The 20,649-nt window shown below is 35.4% G+C and overlaps 1 protein-coding gene across 1 annotated transcript in view; it reads left to right on the top strand.

The window, feature by feature from the left end:
* SCN7A (sodium channel, voltage gated, type VII alpha subunit) overlaps positions 1–20,649 on the top strand; it is an 85,878-nt gene that overhangs the window by 49,369 nt on the left and 15,860 nt on the right. The window contains exons 11-17 of the mRNA XM_005857719.2: positions 2,299–2,395; positions 3,034–3,272; positions 4,375–4,548; positions 5,978–6,334; positions 9,667–10,104; positions 13,867–13,972; positions 15,894–16,048. Of these exons, the coding sequence (XP_005857781.2) occupies positions 2,299–2,395; positions 3,034–3,272; positions 4,375–4,548; positions 5,978–6,334; positions 9,667–10,104; positions 13,867–13,972; positions 15,894–16,048 (1,566 nt within the window). The remainder of the gene's footprint in view (positions 1–2,298; positions 2,396–3,033; positions 3,273–4,374; positions 4,549–5,977; positions 6,335–9,666; positions 10,105–13,866; positions 13,973–15,893; positions 16,049–20,649) is intronic.

Genomic DNA, 20,649 nt, shown 5'->3' with positions numbered 1-20,649 from the left:
TGTTACTTGAGTTGAGATCTGAGGAATGATCGTGCTACATAGGGAGAGAAAACAGGGTCAGTGTGGCTGCAGTAAAGAGAGAAAGTCTGAGTCCAAGATGAACACTTCAGGTATTTGTTGCTTAATGCCAGAAATATGACTGTGTTCTTCCTTCCTTATTCACACCTCCCTCCAGAGAAAATTTAAACCTGTTATGAGAAACGTAGTCCCTTTTCCCAGTCTAATTTTGACATTGAATTGTCTGAAATTCAGGCATATGCCCTGATTAACTCTTAAACTTCCAAAAAGGAGTTACTGTTATGATCCTCTCAATTTGCATTGTAAATAGCTGTATCCTTAAGAGTTAGCCCACACGTGGGTGTTCATTTAATATTTTTAGCTCAATTTGTTCATTTTGTATTCTAAAATACATCCATATTCAACCCAAATTAGTAGAAAATTGGCATTGACTATATCAACAATAACATTATTATTCTCCCTACTCCATCCATCCATTCCGCACGCAGAAGACTGTCTTTACTGACTTGCTCTTTGGTGTGATTCCATGAATCATTGTCACTGTCAGAAATAGCTCTATGGGAAGTAATTTCTCTATATTAAGAGCATAGTGAAAGATAGTATTCCCTATATCACCAAAGTGTCATCATCATAAAGATATACTTGGGAAATCCTCATCAGATCTTAATAACAGGAAAAAAGTATGCTTATGTATTTTTTTTTATCTCATGGAAATTTGGACTTGTATAATTTATAACTTATATTTTATGTAATTTTATGTGAGCTAAAATAATTTCTTAAATAATCATAGTTTAAATAAATACATTAACTTGACATCCTCAGTTTTTAGCTCACTTTTTGAGTTAAAAAAGGGAGGCGGGGAGGAAACTAAGATTTGTAGACCTACAGCATCTGCCAGTGGAACTCAGTATGAAATACAACTGGTTTCACCACTATTTGTGAAATTAGAGGGGATTTGACTGGTACTGAGTGAGATGAATATGATTTCTTTCATATCTATTATGCCTCTTCAGATAGACCACAGCAGAACTTGCCAACCTGAGTGTATTGTGTATGGGTTATTGGTGAGCCTCATCTACTAAATCCCTCAGTGTTAAGGTGGGAGTATTCCAAGCTGTGTGTATGTAATTACATATATATGGGTATTACATAATATATATACTATATAATACATATATATGTAATTAATATATTAAGGTCCTCTCTATAAGATTGACTCTGCTTTTTAAACATGGATAGTTATTTCTATCCAAGAGTAGCTTCACCTATTTATCCCAAGTTAACAAATAGATAAATATTATTCTTTGTGTGTGCCAAATGTGAAAACTCTTGGGAAATCTATGGTGTAATATCATTACCCATTATGAATTTCTTACAGTCTAAATCAAATTACAAAGTTTATACATGGTCACTAGGAACATCTTGAGCTATATTTGTAACACTGAATGTGTAGAAGTTATAATCTCGACATCAAAGTTAGGAGTTGTGAGTGCCTTTTCATTGCAAGGATTCTTTTTAACCCTATGTAGCCACATCAGCAAAGCAGAGGGTATCTAAAACTGTTATTCAAGAGATATGAGAGACAGAAAGAAGTGATTCCTTTATGGAATTATCATATATGTTCTAACAACACAATTCAAAAAAAATTATCTATTACTTGACATTCTTCCAGACTTATTTCATTTGCATTGTATTTTTATTTTGTCAAGAGAATTTGCAAAGTTATATTGTTTAACATAGTCTCAAGGAAAGAAATTTAAGATGTTAGAGCAGGGGTGGGGAACCTTTTTTCTGCTAAGGGCCATTTGGATATTTATAACATCATTTGCGGGTCATACAAAATTATCCACTTAAAAATTAGCCTGCTATATTTTGTCAAACATTTAATTAACTCACTCCTAATGCTGTGGCAGGGCCAGATCAAATAATTTCATGGGCCTTATACCCAGGGGCCAGACATTCCCCATCCCTGTGTTAGAGAAATACTGTTGCTATTCAATAGCATGCTTACCAACTGGATATTTCACAATAATCTTAAACTATACATTGAATTCTTTGTCAAATATGGGTAATACCACTATCATTCTCTGATTTACTCCTTTTATAGTTGACCTCATAGGATACAATTATTTTGTCAAGTTGCAAGTTATACACATTTTCCAAAAGAAAAAGAAAAAGCTTCTGGAAGTAAAAATCAGCATATTTAAAGAGGTTATAAACCTTCTTATAGTTATAATCTTGGGAAGAAGCCATTATTATACTCATCAAATTTCTTTCTAGGCCAAGACCACACAAATAGAAATGAAGAAAAGATCACCAACTTCTATGATCACTTCTTTGGATATGTTGGATGATGCTACTATCAGACATAAAGAAGGTAAAGTAAAAAATATTTAGATAATATTTTTAGTAAAAAATATTTTAGATAAAATATTTAGTAAAAAATACTATGAAAGGTACTATTCATAAGATTCACTTTTAAAGAAATTTTATAATGACTTCAGAATTTTATATGATAACTAAAATTTAAGGAATAACAGTAGAATATTAGGATGAACAATTTAGAAAAATTCCATAAATATAGTGTTTTTAACATTGGAAAGTGTTAATATATCAAGGTCCTCTCTATATTGACTCTGCTTTTTAAACATACAACCAGTAACTCATTATTATGCCAGTATTAAAGGGCATTATTTGGTAAAGTATATAAGTCTAGGAATCATAAATTATAATGTTCTCAGCTATATTCCATATTTGTTGTTTTGACAGATACTCCTATGTTTTTCTTCCACTAGACAGTTTGTCTCATTTTCATTTGTCTTATTTAACTTCCATGAAAAAATAGAGGAAATTTACTTTGCTCTGCTTATTAGTATAAAATATTTCTCTTTTTTGCTAATTCCAAATCAGAAGTCTAGTTTCAAACCTCTCTTTACTAGTATATGCAAAAGTCATTTCTTATTAGTTATCTTTGGCAATTTTCTAAAGTTTCACTTTACTATTCTTTCATTGCAGAGCATAAAAAATCTCAGAAGAGATGTCCATTGTGTTGGTATAAATTTGCTAAAATTTTCTTGATTTGGAATTGTTCTCCCTGTTGGTTAAAGTTGAAAGAGTTTGTCCATGTGATTATGATGCATCCATTTACTGATCTTTTTCTCACTATATGCATAATTCTAAACATATATTTTTTGGCCATGGAATGTTATCCAATGAGTGCAACAACATCCAATGTTCTCAGCATTGGAAACCTGGTAAGGCTCTTATTCTATGTTACTTTCATTTGCAATTTCAATCTTTTTTAGTTGTCATTATCCCATTATTTTATTTCATAACTTGAATATGTTGCAAATGCATTATATAAGCACAAGATAAAGTATTGTGTTCATGCTTCCCCACTTCACCGTCCCCAGCCCTGCTTTGTAAATGTTCTTATCACTGAATAGGTTTATACCTAGAGTTTAAAAATCTGCCATTTAAATTTGGGATTCCTCGCCAGCTGCTTAGCAGTCATGAAATTATTCCTTTCTTCTCCTTTCCCAAGTATACCCTCTCTTGGGCATCATATCCCCATAGATCAGAATAGGGTAGAAGTCAAATAGCAGACACATGTTCTTCGCTGACATCTGATTGTGAATCCTGACTACAACTGCACCTGACCCTGTCTGCTCTCACCACCTGTCTGTGCCTTAGATTGGAGCTTATCCTTTGCAAGGTGTTGTTGGGATTCACCTATCTTTTTCATCCCATACAATGCAAAAGACAAAACAGATTTGTATGAATTTAAAAACAAGTCACATTCAAGCAAATATATAGTGTTTAATTTTTTCCCTTTTTATTAAGTTGTTATTGGTTAGTTGATTGGTGTTCATACAAACAGCCATGTTGCTACTAATTTTGAATTATACATTTACTTGATACCAAAACCATAATTTGGTAGAAATTACTTCTTCCAATATAGTTTTCAAAAGTCAGTTTTCATAGCTTCATCCTGTTTATTTCTGGATCATATATGTACTTCTTTTATTCTTTTGCAAGTTGAAAAATTAAATATCTTAACAAATATTCCATATACCAAAAGAAACTATTCAAAATGAAAAGATTTTCTACCCTCTAACATTCTTTTATTTTCTTCCAGATTGGCTTTAAAAAGTAATTGATGATTTTGTATACAGTGTTTAATATTAGATTATTAAGTAAAATGTATGAGTCTGTTGTAATAGACTCCAAAACTAATCAGATAGTGACAGAAGAACTGTGAGGATTGTGGCTTTAAAAAGTTACAGTTTCTGTGCATGAGGGTTCCAAAGAGCCATTGCAATCATATTCTCATCCATGTGTTTTGTTTTTATTTAGGTTTTTATTGGAATTTTCACAACAGAAATGATTTTTAAAATAATTGCCATGCATCCATATGGGTATTTCCAAGTAGGCTGGAATATTTATGATAGCATAATTGTGTTCCTTGGTTTAGCAGAACTTTTTCTAGCAAATGTTCATGGACTGGATGTTTTTCGATTATTCAGGGTGGTAAGTAGAATCCAAGACCTAAATTTTATTTTATGAAAATTTATCTCAGTTTTCTCAAACATAAAATGAAAGAATAGTAATAGAAATACCATTGGGACATTTGGAGTATTACATGAGTTAATACTGCCCCAGGAAAAAGTATGCAGTCTCTAATGCTATTATTTAACCAAAGCATTCAAAAAAAATAAGCCATATATGTAGCAAATTTGAGATGTAGTTCTAGGAAGCAGGGCCAGGGGTCCTGGGCCAGTTTTAAGGAGCAAGGTAATGAAGAGCCCCAGAAGCTGAATGTCAATGTGTAACTACGGAATTGGAACCAGTTATTTCTAAATGCAGGGAAGAAAACGTTATATAACAGCAGTCAGGCCAGCAGAATGTTGTTATAAAAATTACTGTCAGAATCAGTATGTCCGCAAAGAAGGTTGATGGTAAGAATAAGAAAACTAGATAAGATAATAATGTTATTAGAATGATATTTATGAAAATATTAAGCATTTGATAAGTAATATATTGTCACATTCTGGCAATAAGTTGAAGGAATGAAGCAGGAATCAAGAGCAACCTGTTTTAATCCTTGTCCATAAGCTTTTCTAATGACTGAATGACTGAATGACTGAGAGAAATATGTACAAGATGTAGTTATCAAGTTTATGTCAGAAACAAGACTGGGAAATGCAGAAAATGTGATCAAAGATTGGATCAAAATATCTGAAAGGCTAGTAACAGAATGAATAAAAGATGATTAAGTTTTATTTGGATAAATGTAAAGTCCTACTCTTGAATCCAGAAAGCCAAATATATACTAGGAAAGTTAAGGACAGTAGATAGTGCACATAAAAATGATGTGTGGATTTTAGATGACCAAGTTCATTTATGTGGCTAAAATGTTAAGGTAATCTGTGCTGTACCAATTAAAAATGCATTAGTGAAAAGAAGGAAAATATTCAAACTAAACCTGGAATGTTGTGTTTGGTCTTTAATGTGTTTTTTTAAAAGGAAAACACACAATAGAACCTTTAATGGAATTCAGTGGAAAATAACAGGTTTTTCCCATATCATCTACATGTCAGAATGTGGGAAAATGCCCGATATAGTGGGAAAAGCAACACAGAAGGGACAGTTGCCCTACCAGATATTAAAACATATAGCTAGAGTAATTGTAACATAATATTGAATGGGCATTGACAGATCAATATGTATGAATTGTGTGTAAAAAGTTATAGAATATGTATGCTTTGTATTAGAATTGTCCATAAAATGAATTGTTCGTGGTTAATATTAAAATGTTCAAAACTTTATATTACATTAAATATTATATATTTGAATATGTATAATGCTGATACAGATTTTAAATGTATATCATAATGAATAATAACCAAGTTCTTTTGTATTTTGTTTCTTATTCCTGTGTTTTACATTGCTCTATTAGTTGCGAATTTTCAAGTTGGGGAAATACTGGCCAACATTTGAGATTCTGAAGCTGACTCTTATAAAGTCACTGGTGGCCCTGAAAGACTTGATCCTGCTGTTGTACACATTCCTGTTCTTTTCTGCTGTGGTCGGCACAAAGCTGTTTGGTTTGAGTTACAAAGCATATGTCTACAACTTAGACAAAGACTGTCAACTTCCACGCTGGCACATGGGTGACTTCTTCCACTCCTTTCTGAATGTGTTCCGGATTCTCTGTGGAGAGTGGGTAGAGACTCTATGGGATTGCTTTGACACAGCAGGCCAATTCAGTTGTGTTCCTTTTTACATGATGGTCATTTTAATTGGAAACCTTTTGGTAAGTAACCCATGGTTTAAAATTTTCCTTAGGAAACTGATGTAGTATAGTCTAATATTTTCATTCATGGACTCCAGTGGTCTATAACTGTGCTGCCCAATGTGGTGCCCCCTAGCCACATGTGGCTACTGGTCAGTTGAAATATGAGTGGTCTAATTTGAGGTATGCCCCAAGTGTAAAACTATCCACTGGATTTAATAAGTCTTACCCAAAAAAGTAGGTAAATTACTTTATTAATAACTAGGGGCCTGGTGCACGAATTCTTGCACCTTGAAAGTAACTGTGGGCCATAAGGCTGTAGTGGGCACAGGAGCAGGTCTCAGCCCTCCTCCGCGACCCCACCCAGCTCCTCCCATTGCGGTCCCCAGTCCCCTGTCTGCCAGCAGCCCCATCCCCGCCTCCACAGCTCCCATGGTCTGATGGCTCCAGCCCTGCTCGCACCTACTGATGGCACAGAGCGATTGGGGCTAATACCAGCAGCGGGTGCAAGCAGGGTAGTGCCATCAGTGGGTGCGAGCAGCAGCTCTGGCACCAGCTGCAGGTGCGAGGGGGTTGGCACCAGCAGTGGGTGCGAGTAGCAGCTGCCAGCCCTGGACGCCCCTCAGGAGCAGGGGTAGGTGAAGAAGCCCTGAGGGGCAATCGGGCCAGCAGCGGCCACTCGCACCCGCTGATGGTGCCGAGTGATCAGGACCAGTGTCGGGCGCTGGCAGTGGGTGCGAGAGGTGAAGAAGCCCTGAGGGGCAATCAGGACAGCAGCGGCCGCTCGCACCCGCTGATGGTGCCGAGTGATCGGGACCAGTGTCGGGCGCTGGCAGTGGGTGCGGGCAGGGCCAGCACCGGCAGCAGGTATAAGCGTGAGGCAGGACCGCGGCACACAGGAGCAAAGAATTTTCAGTAACCACCAGAGGCTCGCCCCTATGACAGCGATTGGTGCCTTGTCTTAGTCTGGTGCCCCTGCTCACCTGCTCTACCATCCTGCTGCGACTGACGCCCGCCATGTTCCGCAAGCGCGCCATGGTGGTCAGTGCATGTCATAGCGACCGGTTGTTTGGTTGTTCCACTGTTCGGTCTATTTGCATATTAGGGTCGTATATATACATATATATGATTTTTATTGAATTGCATTTTAAAATGATATTTTTATAAATTTAGTTAAATTAAATGTTAGTAGATTAATTTTAACTGTTTTTGTTTATGCTTTGAATGTGGCTACCGAAAAAATGTGACGTGCATCATATTTCTATTGGATAACAGTGGTTTATAACCTTGCTACTCAAAGTAGCATTGGCATCATGTGGGGGATAGTTATCAAAGCAGACTCTCAGAACCCAGACCTATGGGAGCAGAATCTACAGTTTAACAATATCCACAGGTGATTTGTATGCACATTAGATTTTAAGAACCACTTATGCATAACACTAATTGTCAAACTTGAATGTATGTTGGAATTATCTATAGAATTAATAAAAATATAATGCCTTGGATCCATTCCCAAAGATCCTGATTTTATTGACACATGGACATCAGGATTTTTTAGGAATATTTATTTGATTAAATTGTGCAGCAAAATTTGAAAAGCAGTGTTCTATAAAACTGTTATGCATTAATTAACTAAGAGAGAAAGCTTTCACTTTTAAATATCCAATCATTGAAGTGGTACTACATGAATTGAGTAAGTAGCTTTTACTTTTTCTAAGATAAAGGAATGGCTTATAAAAGAAAAATTTATTACGGGAGAAAAACAGGACTCAAATATTTGCTTTTTTCTCATAAGTGATAGAGATTAAGTACATTTCCCAAAAGACTAAAAAAATAATAATAACCTGATAAGTTAGACCCCACTGTTTTGTTTTATATATATTACTTCACCTTTCATCTCTTAACCCAAAAGCAATAAATATATGGTTTGACTTTCATTATAACACTGTGACTGAAAAAAAGTAACCCTAAGTTTATAGTATAATTTATGTTTTTTCCCCTTCCTTCTTTATTACTCCTCAAATTAGGAGAGGTCATGAATCCTCCATAGCTTTGGTCATTTACACATCCTGTTTTTCGTTTTTAATCCTTCAAGTGACCAGGCTATTTTAAGTTCAGTGCACACTTGAATAAAGCTTTTACACTCTACAGTGTAAAAGTTCTTCATTTGTCCCAAAGTTCCAGTGTATTTTGAACTTTATTTTCATATGTGACATTCCTAGTACATATATATATATGTATGCATGTATATGTGTGTGTGGGTAATTGTGTGTGTGTATGTGTGTATCCATGATATAAAAAATTTCAGATTGTAGGCTTTTAAACATATAATTGTTGTAGCATAATTTTCCTTGTCCAAATTCTGGCACAAAATCTATTCTTTTATTTATTCTACAATTAATTCATTTTCAACATGTATTTGTTTTTCACTAAGGTTGTGCTTCACATTGTGCTAGTTGTCTACTTAAGAGAAAATGTGGCTCCTGCTCTTATGAAGCTTATAGTCATGAAATCCTTACCTAACACCCTTTTCTTATTTGTCACCATGCCTAATACTTAACCAAACGAAGGGGGGAGGTGGCAGGGAAAAAGAAACAACCAACTACCTTAAATTATTACTTTAAGTCTAAGAGAATAATTGATGTTAATCTTCAACACTAGAATCCAAAAACAGCATCTATACCTTATAACTATAAACAAGATAAAAATCTGATTCTCTGGGAACTGAACATACATAGATCATATTTCTTAGTGATAGTAAAATCAAAATATATATTATCATAAAGTTTGAATAACTTGCAAGTATTATTAATAATAATTTTTCTATTATGTCTCTTATTTGGCCAAAATTATTACTAAAAGTAATCAATTAACCTACCCAATCCCTATGCTTGCATGGGTCCAGAAATATTAGATGTGGGCCACAGAACCAGGAGTAGATGCCTCCCAATGAGATTCCCTATGGGTTTGCAGAATCCAAGAAGATATCATTATACATCTGGGGTAGAACTGAAGTCAGCCACTTTGAGTAGCAATTCATTTTCTCACCTTGCCAGAGGTTGCTTGGCTCAGTAAAAGAAAACAAGCTTTGAAATAAAACAGACTTGAATTCAATCTGTGTGACCTTTGATATTTAACATCTATAAAACTTGCCTGTTTCCTCTAGAAAAGAGAAACAAATATTTCATAGAACGTTGTGACCTTCAGTTGAGTGCTTGCTATACAAATCTCTAGCACAGCACCTGACCCATTATAGATGAGTAAGAACTGAATAGTATTGTAGTTAATATGCTGTTTTCAAATCTCAGGTGAAAAAATGAGATTCACTTAACCTCATTTACTTCTTCTTTTAGATACTTTACCTGTTTCTGGCTTTGGTGATCTCCTTTAGCTCATGCAATGCTGCAACGCATGCAGAGAATGAAGAAGCCAAAAATCTCCAGTGTGCAATGGCAAGAATTAAAAAAGGGATATGCTATGTGCTTTCTAAAATATTATGTAAAAGACTAAATGTTCCCAAGGACACAGTGGACAATGTAAATGACACACATGTTAAAGAGAATATTTCTGGCCATACTCTTTCTGAATTGAGCAACACTGAAGATGTCCTCAAGGACAAGGGAAAAAGCAGTGGCACAGAGAAAACCACAGTGACTGAAAATGAGAGTGAGTCACTTATCCCCAGTCCTAGTGCCTCCGAAACTGTACCAATTGCTTCCGGAGAATCTGATATAGAAAATCTGGATAATAAGGAGATTCAGAGCAAGTCAGGTTACGGCAGCAGCAAAGAGGTAAGATATTTCAATATCTGGATTGCTTATTATTAATTTAGGGCATTGTTGATATGAAGGTGAATCAGCACTGAAGTTCCAGAGTTACATTGCCCATTCAATCCTAGCAATAGCACTCTTTACTCCTGATCTTATGATCTTGATCAAGCTGCTTAAACTTTATAAACTTCAGTTTATAGATGAGGATAAAATTGTATCTATTTCTAATAGAAAGAAAGATTTCCCAGCCAGACTGGCTCAGTGGTTGAGCGTTGACCTATGAACCAAAAGGTCATTGTTCTATTCCCAGGTCCGGGTCCATGCAGGTGTTGCAGACTTGATCCCTAGTGTGGGGCATGCAGGAGGCAGCCAATCAATGATTCTCTCTCATCATTGATGTTTCTATCTCTCTCCCTCTCTTTTCCTCACTGAAATCAATAAAATATATTAAAAAAGAAAAAAATAATAAAAGATAGAAAGATTAAGAACAGTAGTGCATATAACAATGCCCATAATATAGTAAGCACTTCACAAAAATTGGATAATATCATGATAAAATAATATATATATTAATAAACAGGCAGTGTGGGGTGATGTTAAGCATACTGAAGAAAACTAAATTTTCAAAATCAATTTGTACTACTGGAGAAATCATTAAACTCTTCTAGGCATCTTTAAATTGTGAGATTGGACTACAACACGCTAAGATACATTATTGCTTGCTAAAATTGTAAGATTCTTGTCAGTTCATTTCTGCAACATATTTTATAACATATGTAATTAAATTGGACTAATGAATAGAGAGAAACCAACGGTTTGATTTGGGAACAGTTGTAGCTTTATAAACTCCTGGACCAAAAAAAAAAGGGGGGGGGGACTTTAAAAGAAGGGTAGATATTGCTGTTCACTTGCTTTTCACATGTGTACATACATCGTACTGGATACAGTTTTACTGTATTCATTTGAAAGCAGCATAATGTCTTAGTAGGAGATATAGTTTAATAGAAAGCTACAATCTACCTAGATCACAATGGCACTGTGGGCTTTTTGCATTGAAACTCACGAAGAACTCCTCTCAGATTTCTCATAGACACCAGGGAGAGACAGGCAACGGATGTCTCTTTACAGGTCCCCAAACTCTCCAGCACCATCTTATCTTCCAAACCTCTTCTGGCTTGGCAGCCACCATGGGCAATAACTTCTGAAACTGGCCTTATAGAAGGGGTTGAATTTCAATTATTCAGAGGGTTTCTAGCTTTTAGTAAAGGCATCTTTGTTTTAAAGAAACTTTCACTCTTCAGCATACTCAATCTCAGATTCCTTTTTTATTTTTATTTTTATTGATTTCATCGAGGAAGGGAGAGGGAGAGAGAGAGATGAAAACATCAATGATGAGATAAAATCATTGATAGGCTGCTTCCTGCATGCCCCACCCTGGGGATCAAGCCCACAACCCAGGCATGTGCCCTGACTGGGTATTGAATCGTGACCTCCTGGTTCATAGGTTAATGCTCAAGCACTGAGCCAAGCCGGCTGGGCTCATAGATTCCTTTTTTTTTTTTTTAAATATTTTTTTAAGTATGCTTTTATTTATTTCAGAGAGAAGAAGGGAGAGGGAGAGAGGGAGATAGAAACATCAATGATGAGAGAGAATCACTGATCAGCTGCCTCCTGCATGCCCCCTAGTGGGGATCAAGCCCACAAAACCTGCATGGGCCTTGACCTCCTGGTTCATGGGTCAATGTTCAACCACTGAACCACACCAGCCAGGCTCAGGTTCTTCTTCTTTTTTTAAAAAAAATAATACCATTATGAGACCCAGAGAAAATTCCTCTCCAGCACAATTCTATATCTTTACTTAAGACTTTGACTATCATCCATCTCTGTAAAATTTCTATTTATCACAGCACATCATATAAAGATGTTCTTGGAAACTCCTTTCCAAATCTCATTAAAAAGTCCATGATATAAAAAGGTAAAGGAAGGAAGAAATGAAATATAATTGGATATGTTGAGGTTGCAGAAGTTTGTAATTTATGCTGCATACTTATTTGGTTCTATTGATTGGTTAGCTACTCATAGATTTGTGCACATATTTGTATGTTTTTAGTTACATATTTAATTTAATTAGACACTTTCCAGATTACATAGCTCATGAGTACCTAGGATGTTGATATACCAGGTGCCAAAGAATAAAATATAGAAATCACATGTGGTAATTCAGAGATATATACTCTCATTTCTTTGGTATTTAAACTTTCAGCCTTTTACATTACAAATATGTAACTAAATTTTATAACAATAACATCAAACTTTAAATTGGGTTTTATAACTTTTCACTATGTAGCAATATATCATGGCTATTTTTTCATGCCATTAAATCTTCTACTAAAATAAGTTATATATAATTTTGAATCTTAATTGATTTATTTGTAAATTTAAAATAATACATACTAAAAGGAGTTTGGAAAAAATCACATCAAAGTGTTTAGGTGCAATGGTTTTAAGAACTCTAAAAAAAAAATAAATATAATATTAATTTGTTTATTGTCTTCATCTAAATCAGTGCATGGCTATAGCCTTTAGTTAATCAGAAATAAAGGAAATTTAAGGGAAATTAAATTATAAAAATGATTTATTTAAGAGGAATATTCAGTTGGACGTATTTTTTAAATTGAGCACCATACTGTCTTACTGACAATTGCCATTAAGGTTTAAGCAAACAAAGCTTCCTGATTGTATTGATTAACACTTTTTGTGCATAAGAGGAAGAAGTAGGACAAAATATTTATAATTTCCTTTTTACATAATCTACTAGAGCTTTCCTTAATTTTTAAGAAATAAGATTGATTTTCTTCCAAATGTTTTAAACACATATTTTAATTTTTAAAATTAGAAAATGATTTGATATGCTATTAACTTTGGGATCTTGGTCATTTTAAAAGATGATATGCTGTATGTCCACTTTTCAGTAAGGTGCAAGAAAGCATTGTGGGGAAATCATTTTAAGTAGAGGACAAGCATGGCACTTGCATTGTTACCACATGTACAAAGTCATGACTACCTTATCCTAGCCAGTCTTGAACTTCAGTCAAGAATAGAGTGGGGGGAAATGTCAATCTCTGCAACTAGCCTTTTTACATAGTCCTGGTACCACTTTCCCAGGTCTATTATTGACCCTATTCCTTGTGCCATTTCGTCATTTCGCTTCAGGATAACCTCCATCAGTCTCACTGTATGATGAAATACCTAAGAATGTCTGGACTGGATTTTACAGTAAATACTAAGTACACCCTTGTCTGCCCATCTTTAGCATCAAGGGGTGATTTATTCTGATGCTATTCATCTAATTGAAATAGCATACTGGAAAATTTGTGAATAACTTCAAGAAAACTTTGGAACGCAAATCCTTTTGGAAATTGGAGTTAGCCTATACATCATTTGGGAGATGTTATTAACTAAATGTCAATTTTAATTTAAAATGTATTTTATCTTTTTTTTTTCTTTTTGAAGTGGTGATGGAAAAAATAAAATAAAAAATAAATGTCAATTAAATTTTAAAAATTATTTTATCTTAAATTAATTTTTAAAATAATTTTAACATCACCAATCACAGAGCTATATACACATTTTAATATTAATCATGAACTTGGCCTAAAATCTTTTAAACCTGATAATGGTATTCATGTGCATAATTTTCTTATTTCTAAAAATGAGATAAACTGTAACTACAGTGAGTGAATGAAACTTTATTAACATTTTTGGTGGGACTTTCCTTTTCAGAAGGTAAAGCCATCTAGCTCATCTGAATGCAGTACAGTTGATATTGCTATCTCTGAAGAAGAAGAAATGATCAATGAACATGAGAAGCCAAAGCATCCTAAAAACAGTAAGAAAAATTTCCTTTGGATATTATACTGCAACTAGTAGCCTGGTGCATGAAATTCATGCATGGGCAGCGGGGGGGAGGGGGGATTTGTCCCTCAGCCTGGCCTGTACCCTCTCCAATCTGGGACCCCTCGGGGGATGTCCGACTGCTGGTTTAAACCTCTCACAATCCGGGACTATTAGTATAGATTAGACTAAGTTTCTCTTAACCTAAATAATACTATTGGATATATTTTTAATTTTAGAAAACTTCTTAATTTGGCTAAGGAATACACACAGTGTGTGTGCACACACATGTGTGCACATGCCCATCTGAATCCTGATAGAAAACAAAAATAAATATCAAGAAAAAAAGTCAACATTTGGAAAAAAGAAAATGGGGCTACTTTCTAGGGAATCTAATGCAGTAGTTAAGAGTGTGGGCTGTTGCCCTAGCTGATTTGGCTCAGTGGATAGAGCGTCAGCCTGCCTACTGAAGGGTCCCAGTTTCAATTCCAGTCAAGGGCACATGCCAGGGTTTCGGGCACAGTCCCTAGTGGTGCAGGAGGCAGCCAGTCAATGATTCTCTCATCATTGATGTTTCTGTCTCTCTCTCCCTCTCCCTTCCTCTTTGAAATCAATAAAAATTAAAAATAATTATTAAAAAAAAGAGTGTGGACTCTGGAATCAGAGAGCCTGAATTCAAATCCCAGGGCTCTACTTTTACCCTCTCTCTGACTCATTTCCTTATATGTAAAATGAAGGTAATAACAAAACTTACTTTATAGGATTGTTAAAAAAAATTGAATTAGGGTTATGTGTATATGTATTTTTATGCTTTGTGGAATGGAGTCAACATTTAAATATTCATATGAAAGCATCCTTAACTTTCATAGAAAAACAAATCATGTAATAGTGATATATTTTTACATTCCACATGAATATTAAGAAAAATATAAGGCTTCAGTTGGTTGACTCACAAGATATGTAACATACATCTCTTAATGACTTATAATTAAAAGTAGTCTCCTAGGAAGATTAACAAATGGCTACAGGTTCTAGTCCTTTGAAATGACTGGACATCATCAAAATGGAAACTGCTAAATGCTCAAATTTCTATACTCAAAATAAGCATCTGCTCTTAGTAGCTGAGTTGTAGGACTTGTTTCATCCAAAACAAGGGAAGAATTATTTCCTTTTTTTAAATTTGACCAAAGACATATACATTGATATTAGGTAAAATTCTAAAATAGTAAGTGTTGATTTAAACTCCACCCATCACCATTTCCTCATTTTTTTTTAACAGGTTAATCACTCTCTTCTCCTTAGGTTTTCTTATGCTAACTCTCTTGACCAGAAAATAGAGTTCAAAACCCATGCACATGTACCCTACTCACAAAGTACTCCATCATCTAGGTTAGCTCCTCAACTAATCTCAAACAAAATTCCCATTTGCATACCGTCTAAGAATTGAAATCAATTTAACTGATATTAATACCTCTTGACATTTAATAAATATTTGCGAATTTAAATGGGAATACTTGTTATGCCATGGGAATCTCCAGAGAATGCCTTTTCAGGTGTTATATCAATGTGATATTCAGAAGATGTTGTATGTGTGTGATTAAAAGAAAAATTTTTTTGTAGAAGTAGTAGTACTAGTAGGGGATAAATTCTACTCTCAGACTTTGTCCTGCAGGTTTAGGGAATGTGCTGAGTCATCTCTGCCTTTCATAATTTCTTTTAATTACCAAATCACAAGTTAAGTTTTTGTGTTTTTTCCTCAGTGATTGCAGTGTTCAGTACAGCAGGGGTAAAAATCAAATGCTTGTAAGTCAGAGACCACCTATATTAGATTCTGTAAAGCACATGGTAGAAACTTTGAGATGTTTATTTATTTCATGAATTGTCAAGATTTTTTTTAACAGTTTTATTCTTGACAGGTTATGAACGAAGATCTTCACCAGGTCAAATTAGTAGAGAATCCAAGAGAGGAAAAATTTGGCGAAACATAAGGAAAACCTGCTGCAAGATTGTAGAAAACAGTTTTTTTAAGTGTTTCATTGGCCTTGTCACTTTGCTCAGCACAGGTGCTCTGGTAAGTGAGGGTATGTGAGACTTTTATGGGAAAAGTATATCAGAAGTCTGTTAATTTGTAAAGTCACCATAACAAATTAGTTTCCCCCCTAATACTTATTATTATACCATCATAGTTCATAATCTGTGATTTTAGTTTTTAAAGACATACATTATAATTTCTTTAAAATCTGTATAGGCATCATTTAATATTAAATAAATAATACAATTCCAAATATATGAATGACAGTGGGGAAAAAGGAGTGTTAAAAGATACTTAATTATTATTTAATGAAGTTTCATATAAGAAACAAAGTTTAGGCTTCCTGTCAAGATGGCGGCACAGGTAAACTCGGTACTTGCATCCTCCCACAACCACATCAAAATTACAACTAAACTACAGAACAACCATCATTCAGAACTGCCTGAAATGTAGCTAAACAGAAGTCCTACAGCTAAAGATATAAAGAAGAAGACATTGAGATTGGTAGGAGGGATGAAGATGCTGAATGGGCTGGTTCCACACCCAAGTGTGGCAGATAAAAATTGGGAGGGAAATTGTGGCTTGTGGAGGGATCCCCTGAGGAACCAGGGTTCCAAGCTCCACATCAGGCCCCCCCAGCCCAGGGTTCCACTGCCAGGAAGAGAAGTTCCCATAACTTCTGGCTATAAAAACCAGTGGGGATGTTGGCTGGGTGAGGAAGAAGACTGCTGAAGTCCCCGGGGTTTCTCTTAAAGCAGCAGTCACCAACTGGTGGTCCACGGACCACTGGTGGTCTGTGAGGTCCAAAGGTTGGCGACCACTGTCTTAAAGGGTCAATGCATGGACTTATACCAGTGATGGCGAACCTATGACATGCGTGTCAGAGGTGACATGCGAACTCATTTTGTTGGTTGATTTTTCTTTGTTAAATGGCATTTAAATATATAAAATAAATATCAAAAATATAAGTCTTTGTTTTACTATGGTTGCAAATATCAAAAAATTTCTATATGTGACACGGCACCAGAGTTAAGTTAGGGTTTTTAAAAATGCTGACACGCCGAGCTCAAAAGGTTCGCCATCACTGACTTATACTCATTTATTCTGAGCTCCTGCACTGTGGGAGCACCTTCAAAGTCATCAGGGACATACAGGGAGGAACTGAATTGTCCAGCATCAGGGCAAGAGCTGGAGGGACAGCTTTTTCCCAGCCAGAAGTACTGGAAGAGGCCATTGTTCCTTTTCAGAGCCTCCCCCTGACAGAGCCAGCAGGCAGGGACTATATCTGAGTCTCCATCAACCTGGCCCCACCCTGGTGATTCCCTGAGACTTCACCTCACCCAATGCATATCCAGTGGCTTTACCATATGAATGGTCTGTCTTGGTTCATGCTTCAGACTTTCCTAAAATCTCTCAGACAAGCAGTATCTGGACCCTGCGTGTCCTGTACCTCTAGCTATTCACAGGATAATTTTTTAATAGTAGCAAAGGATTGAAAAGCAAAAATAGTCCATAATATGTGTTTATGGGATTATCATCCAGTGGGATACTGTGCAGCTATTTAAAAAGTGCAGGAGCTGTATGCATGCTGATATTGCAAAATATGGTAAGAAGTGAAAAAAAGATCTAGAATAAAGTGTATGACATGCTACATTTTAGGTAGGAAAACAAGAGAAATAGAATGTATATTATTTGCTTTGTTTGATTGAAGAAGATCAGAGAAGAATACATAAGAAACAGTTAACTGTGAGAGGCACAGGATAGAGAAGATAAAGTCATGGTTGGGAACCATACTTTGTAGTGCATATGTTTTTAAGTAGACTTTATATTGACATTTATTACACATTCTGAAAACCATACAAATTAGAATTGTACAGTATAAAGGATTTTCAAAGTAAATGCACCTGTGTTATTGTCACTTGGCTTGAGAAACAGAACATTACCAGGAATTCAGAACCACATTCTGATCCTCCACAGTCACTTCCCCACTCCATATGAGTAGCCAGTATGTGCAATTCAACTGCCATTGATTAGCTTTGCCTGTTTTTTAAATTTTTAAATTAAAGTGAAGACTTCTGTACATTTTATCATATTGTTTTGCATTATATGCCTACTCAAAAAATAAATACACATCTATATATATATAAAATCCAAGCGACTGGTTGACCAGAACAACCGGTTGCTATGATGCACACTATGGCTGGCCAACCTGCCCGATTGGGGTTGTGGCCAGCCAGCCAACCTCCTGTGTCCCCTCTCCCCAGCTGGCTTGCCCTGATCAGCCCTGATTGGGGCGGGCTGGCCAGACCCCACCCGTGCACGAATTTGTGTACCAGGCCTCTAGTAATAAAGTCCTTTAACATAATTTTAGATGATACTTATAATAATTTGCTTTTATAGACACTTTTACTCTGTAACTAGTTCAATTAAGTCAGTAATTCTATTGTCATTTTATATTTACTTTTAACAGTAGGTTTATGAAAATCACACCATTCTCTGAATAAGATTATTTTAATCCTTGTTTACTTTTTAACCTTGAATATACTTTGATACAAGTCTACCTGAGATTATTAGTACTTTGTTGCCTTTTGTCAGCTGAGTCTCCATCAACCTGGCCCCACCCTGGTGATTCCCTGAGACTTCACCTCACCCAATGCATATCCAGTGGCTTTACCATATGAATGGTCTGTCTTGGTTCATGCTTCAGACTTTCCTAAAATCTCTCAGACAAGCAGTATCTGGACCCTGCGTGTCCTGTACCTCTAGCTATTCACAGGATAATTTTTTAATAGTAGCAAAGGATTGAAAAGCAAAAATAGTCCATAATATGTGTTTATGGGATTATCATCCAGTGGGATACTGTGCAGCTATTTAAAAAGTGCAGGAGCTGTATGCATGCTGATATTGCAAAATATGGTAAGAAGTGAAAAAAAGATCTAGAATAAAGTGTATGACATGCTACATTTTAGGTAGGAAAACAAGAGAAATAGAATGTATATTATTTGCTTTGTTTGATGGAAGAAAATCAGAGAAGAATGCATAAGAAACAGTTAACTGTGAGAGGCACAGGATAGAGAAGATAAAGTCATGGTTGGGAACCATACTTTGTAGTGCATATGTTTTTAAGTATACTTTATATTGACATTTATTACACATTCTGAAAACCATACAAATTAGAATTGTACAGTATAAAGGATTTTCAAAGTAAATGCACCTGTGTTATTGTCACTTGGCTTGAGAAACAGAACATTACCAGGAATTCAGAACCACATTCTGATCCTCCACAGTCACTTCCCCACTCCATATAGGTAGCCAGTATGTTCAATTCAACTGCCATTGATTAGCTTTGCCTGTTTTTTAAATTTTTAAAGTGGAGACTTCTGTACATTTTATCATATTATTTTGCATTATATGCCCACTCAAAAAATAAATACACATCTATATATATAAAAGCCAAGTGACTGGTTGACCAGAACAACCAGTTGCTATGATGCACACTGTGGCTGGCCAACCTGCCCAATTGGGGTTGTGGCCAGCCAGCCAACCTCCCGTGTCCCCTCTCCCAAGCTGGCTTGCCCCGATCAGCCCCGATTGGGGTGGGCTGGCCAGACCCCACCCGTGCACGAATTTGTCCACCAGGCCTCTAGTAATAAAGTCCTTTAAAATAATTTTAGATGATCCTTATAATAATTTGCTTTTATAGACACTTGTACTCTGTAATTAGTTCAATTAAGTCAGTAATTCTATTATCATTTTATATTTACTTTTGTTTAACAGTAGGTTTATGAAAATCACACCATTCTTTGAATAAGATTATTTTAATCCTTGTTTACTTTTTAACCTTGAATATACTTTGATACAAGTCTACCTGAGATTATTAGTACTTTGTTGCCTTTTGTCAGTGCTAAAATAAAAGCACTATGAAATTGCTTTAAATGTCATTATTAAACTTTGCATCCACCATAGAAAAACCAAGGTTGACCTTTTAAAACTGAGAAGATTTAGAAAAACTATTATAGTTCCACTTCATATTTGTGTGTTTTAACTGGTATACCTGATTATTCTTGCAGTGAAACAAGCTTTGCAACATTTTCTTATAATAGCACTATAGATTTCTAAAAACATATAAAAACCAATATCTGCTTTGTTATTAGCAAGTGCATATTATCTGTGCATTGGCCACAAGGAATTCCTTCATATTTGTGTGTTTTAACTGGTATACCTGATTATCCCTGCAGTGAAACAAGCTTTATGATGTTTTCTTATAATAGCACTATAGATTTCTAAAAACATTTAAAAACAATATCTGCTTTGTTATTAGCAAGTGCATATATCTGTGCATTGGCCACATGGAATTAGAGATAAGAGCCACATCGGATGTGACTGAAAATACTGCCTTTTATATTAAGGTTGATTAACTGATTTGGTCACTATTTAGAACAATTATGAGGCCAGGTTCAATCTCTATAAGAACTGGTTCTAAGATCAATTAATGATGTCTGTTACAGGCATTGGATCAGAAAATGATACTTATGGGTTATGTGAATGAATGCAAGAAAAGTGAACCAGCCCTTGAGACTACAATCTATGACTTTGCTCACCATCTGCTTCTTGGAGATGGCATTCCATTCCCCTCATGC

The sequence above is a fragment of the Myotis brandtii genome, unplaced genomic scaffold, assembly GCF_000412655.1.
Source record: "Myotis brandtii unplaced genomic scaffold, ASM41265v1 scaffold112, whole genome shotgun sequence".
Classification (NCBI taxonomy): domain Eukaryota; kingdom Metazoa; phylum Chordata; class Mammalia; order Chiroptera; family Vespertilionidae; genus Myotis; species Myotis brandtii.
This window is presented reverse-complemented; position numbering and strand designations above follow the sequence as displayed.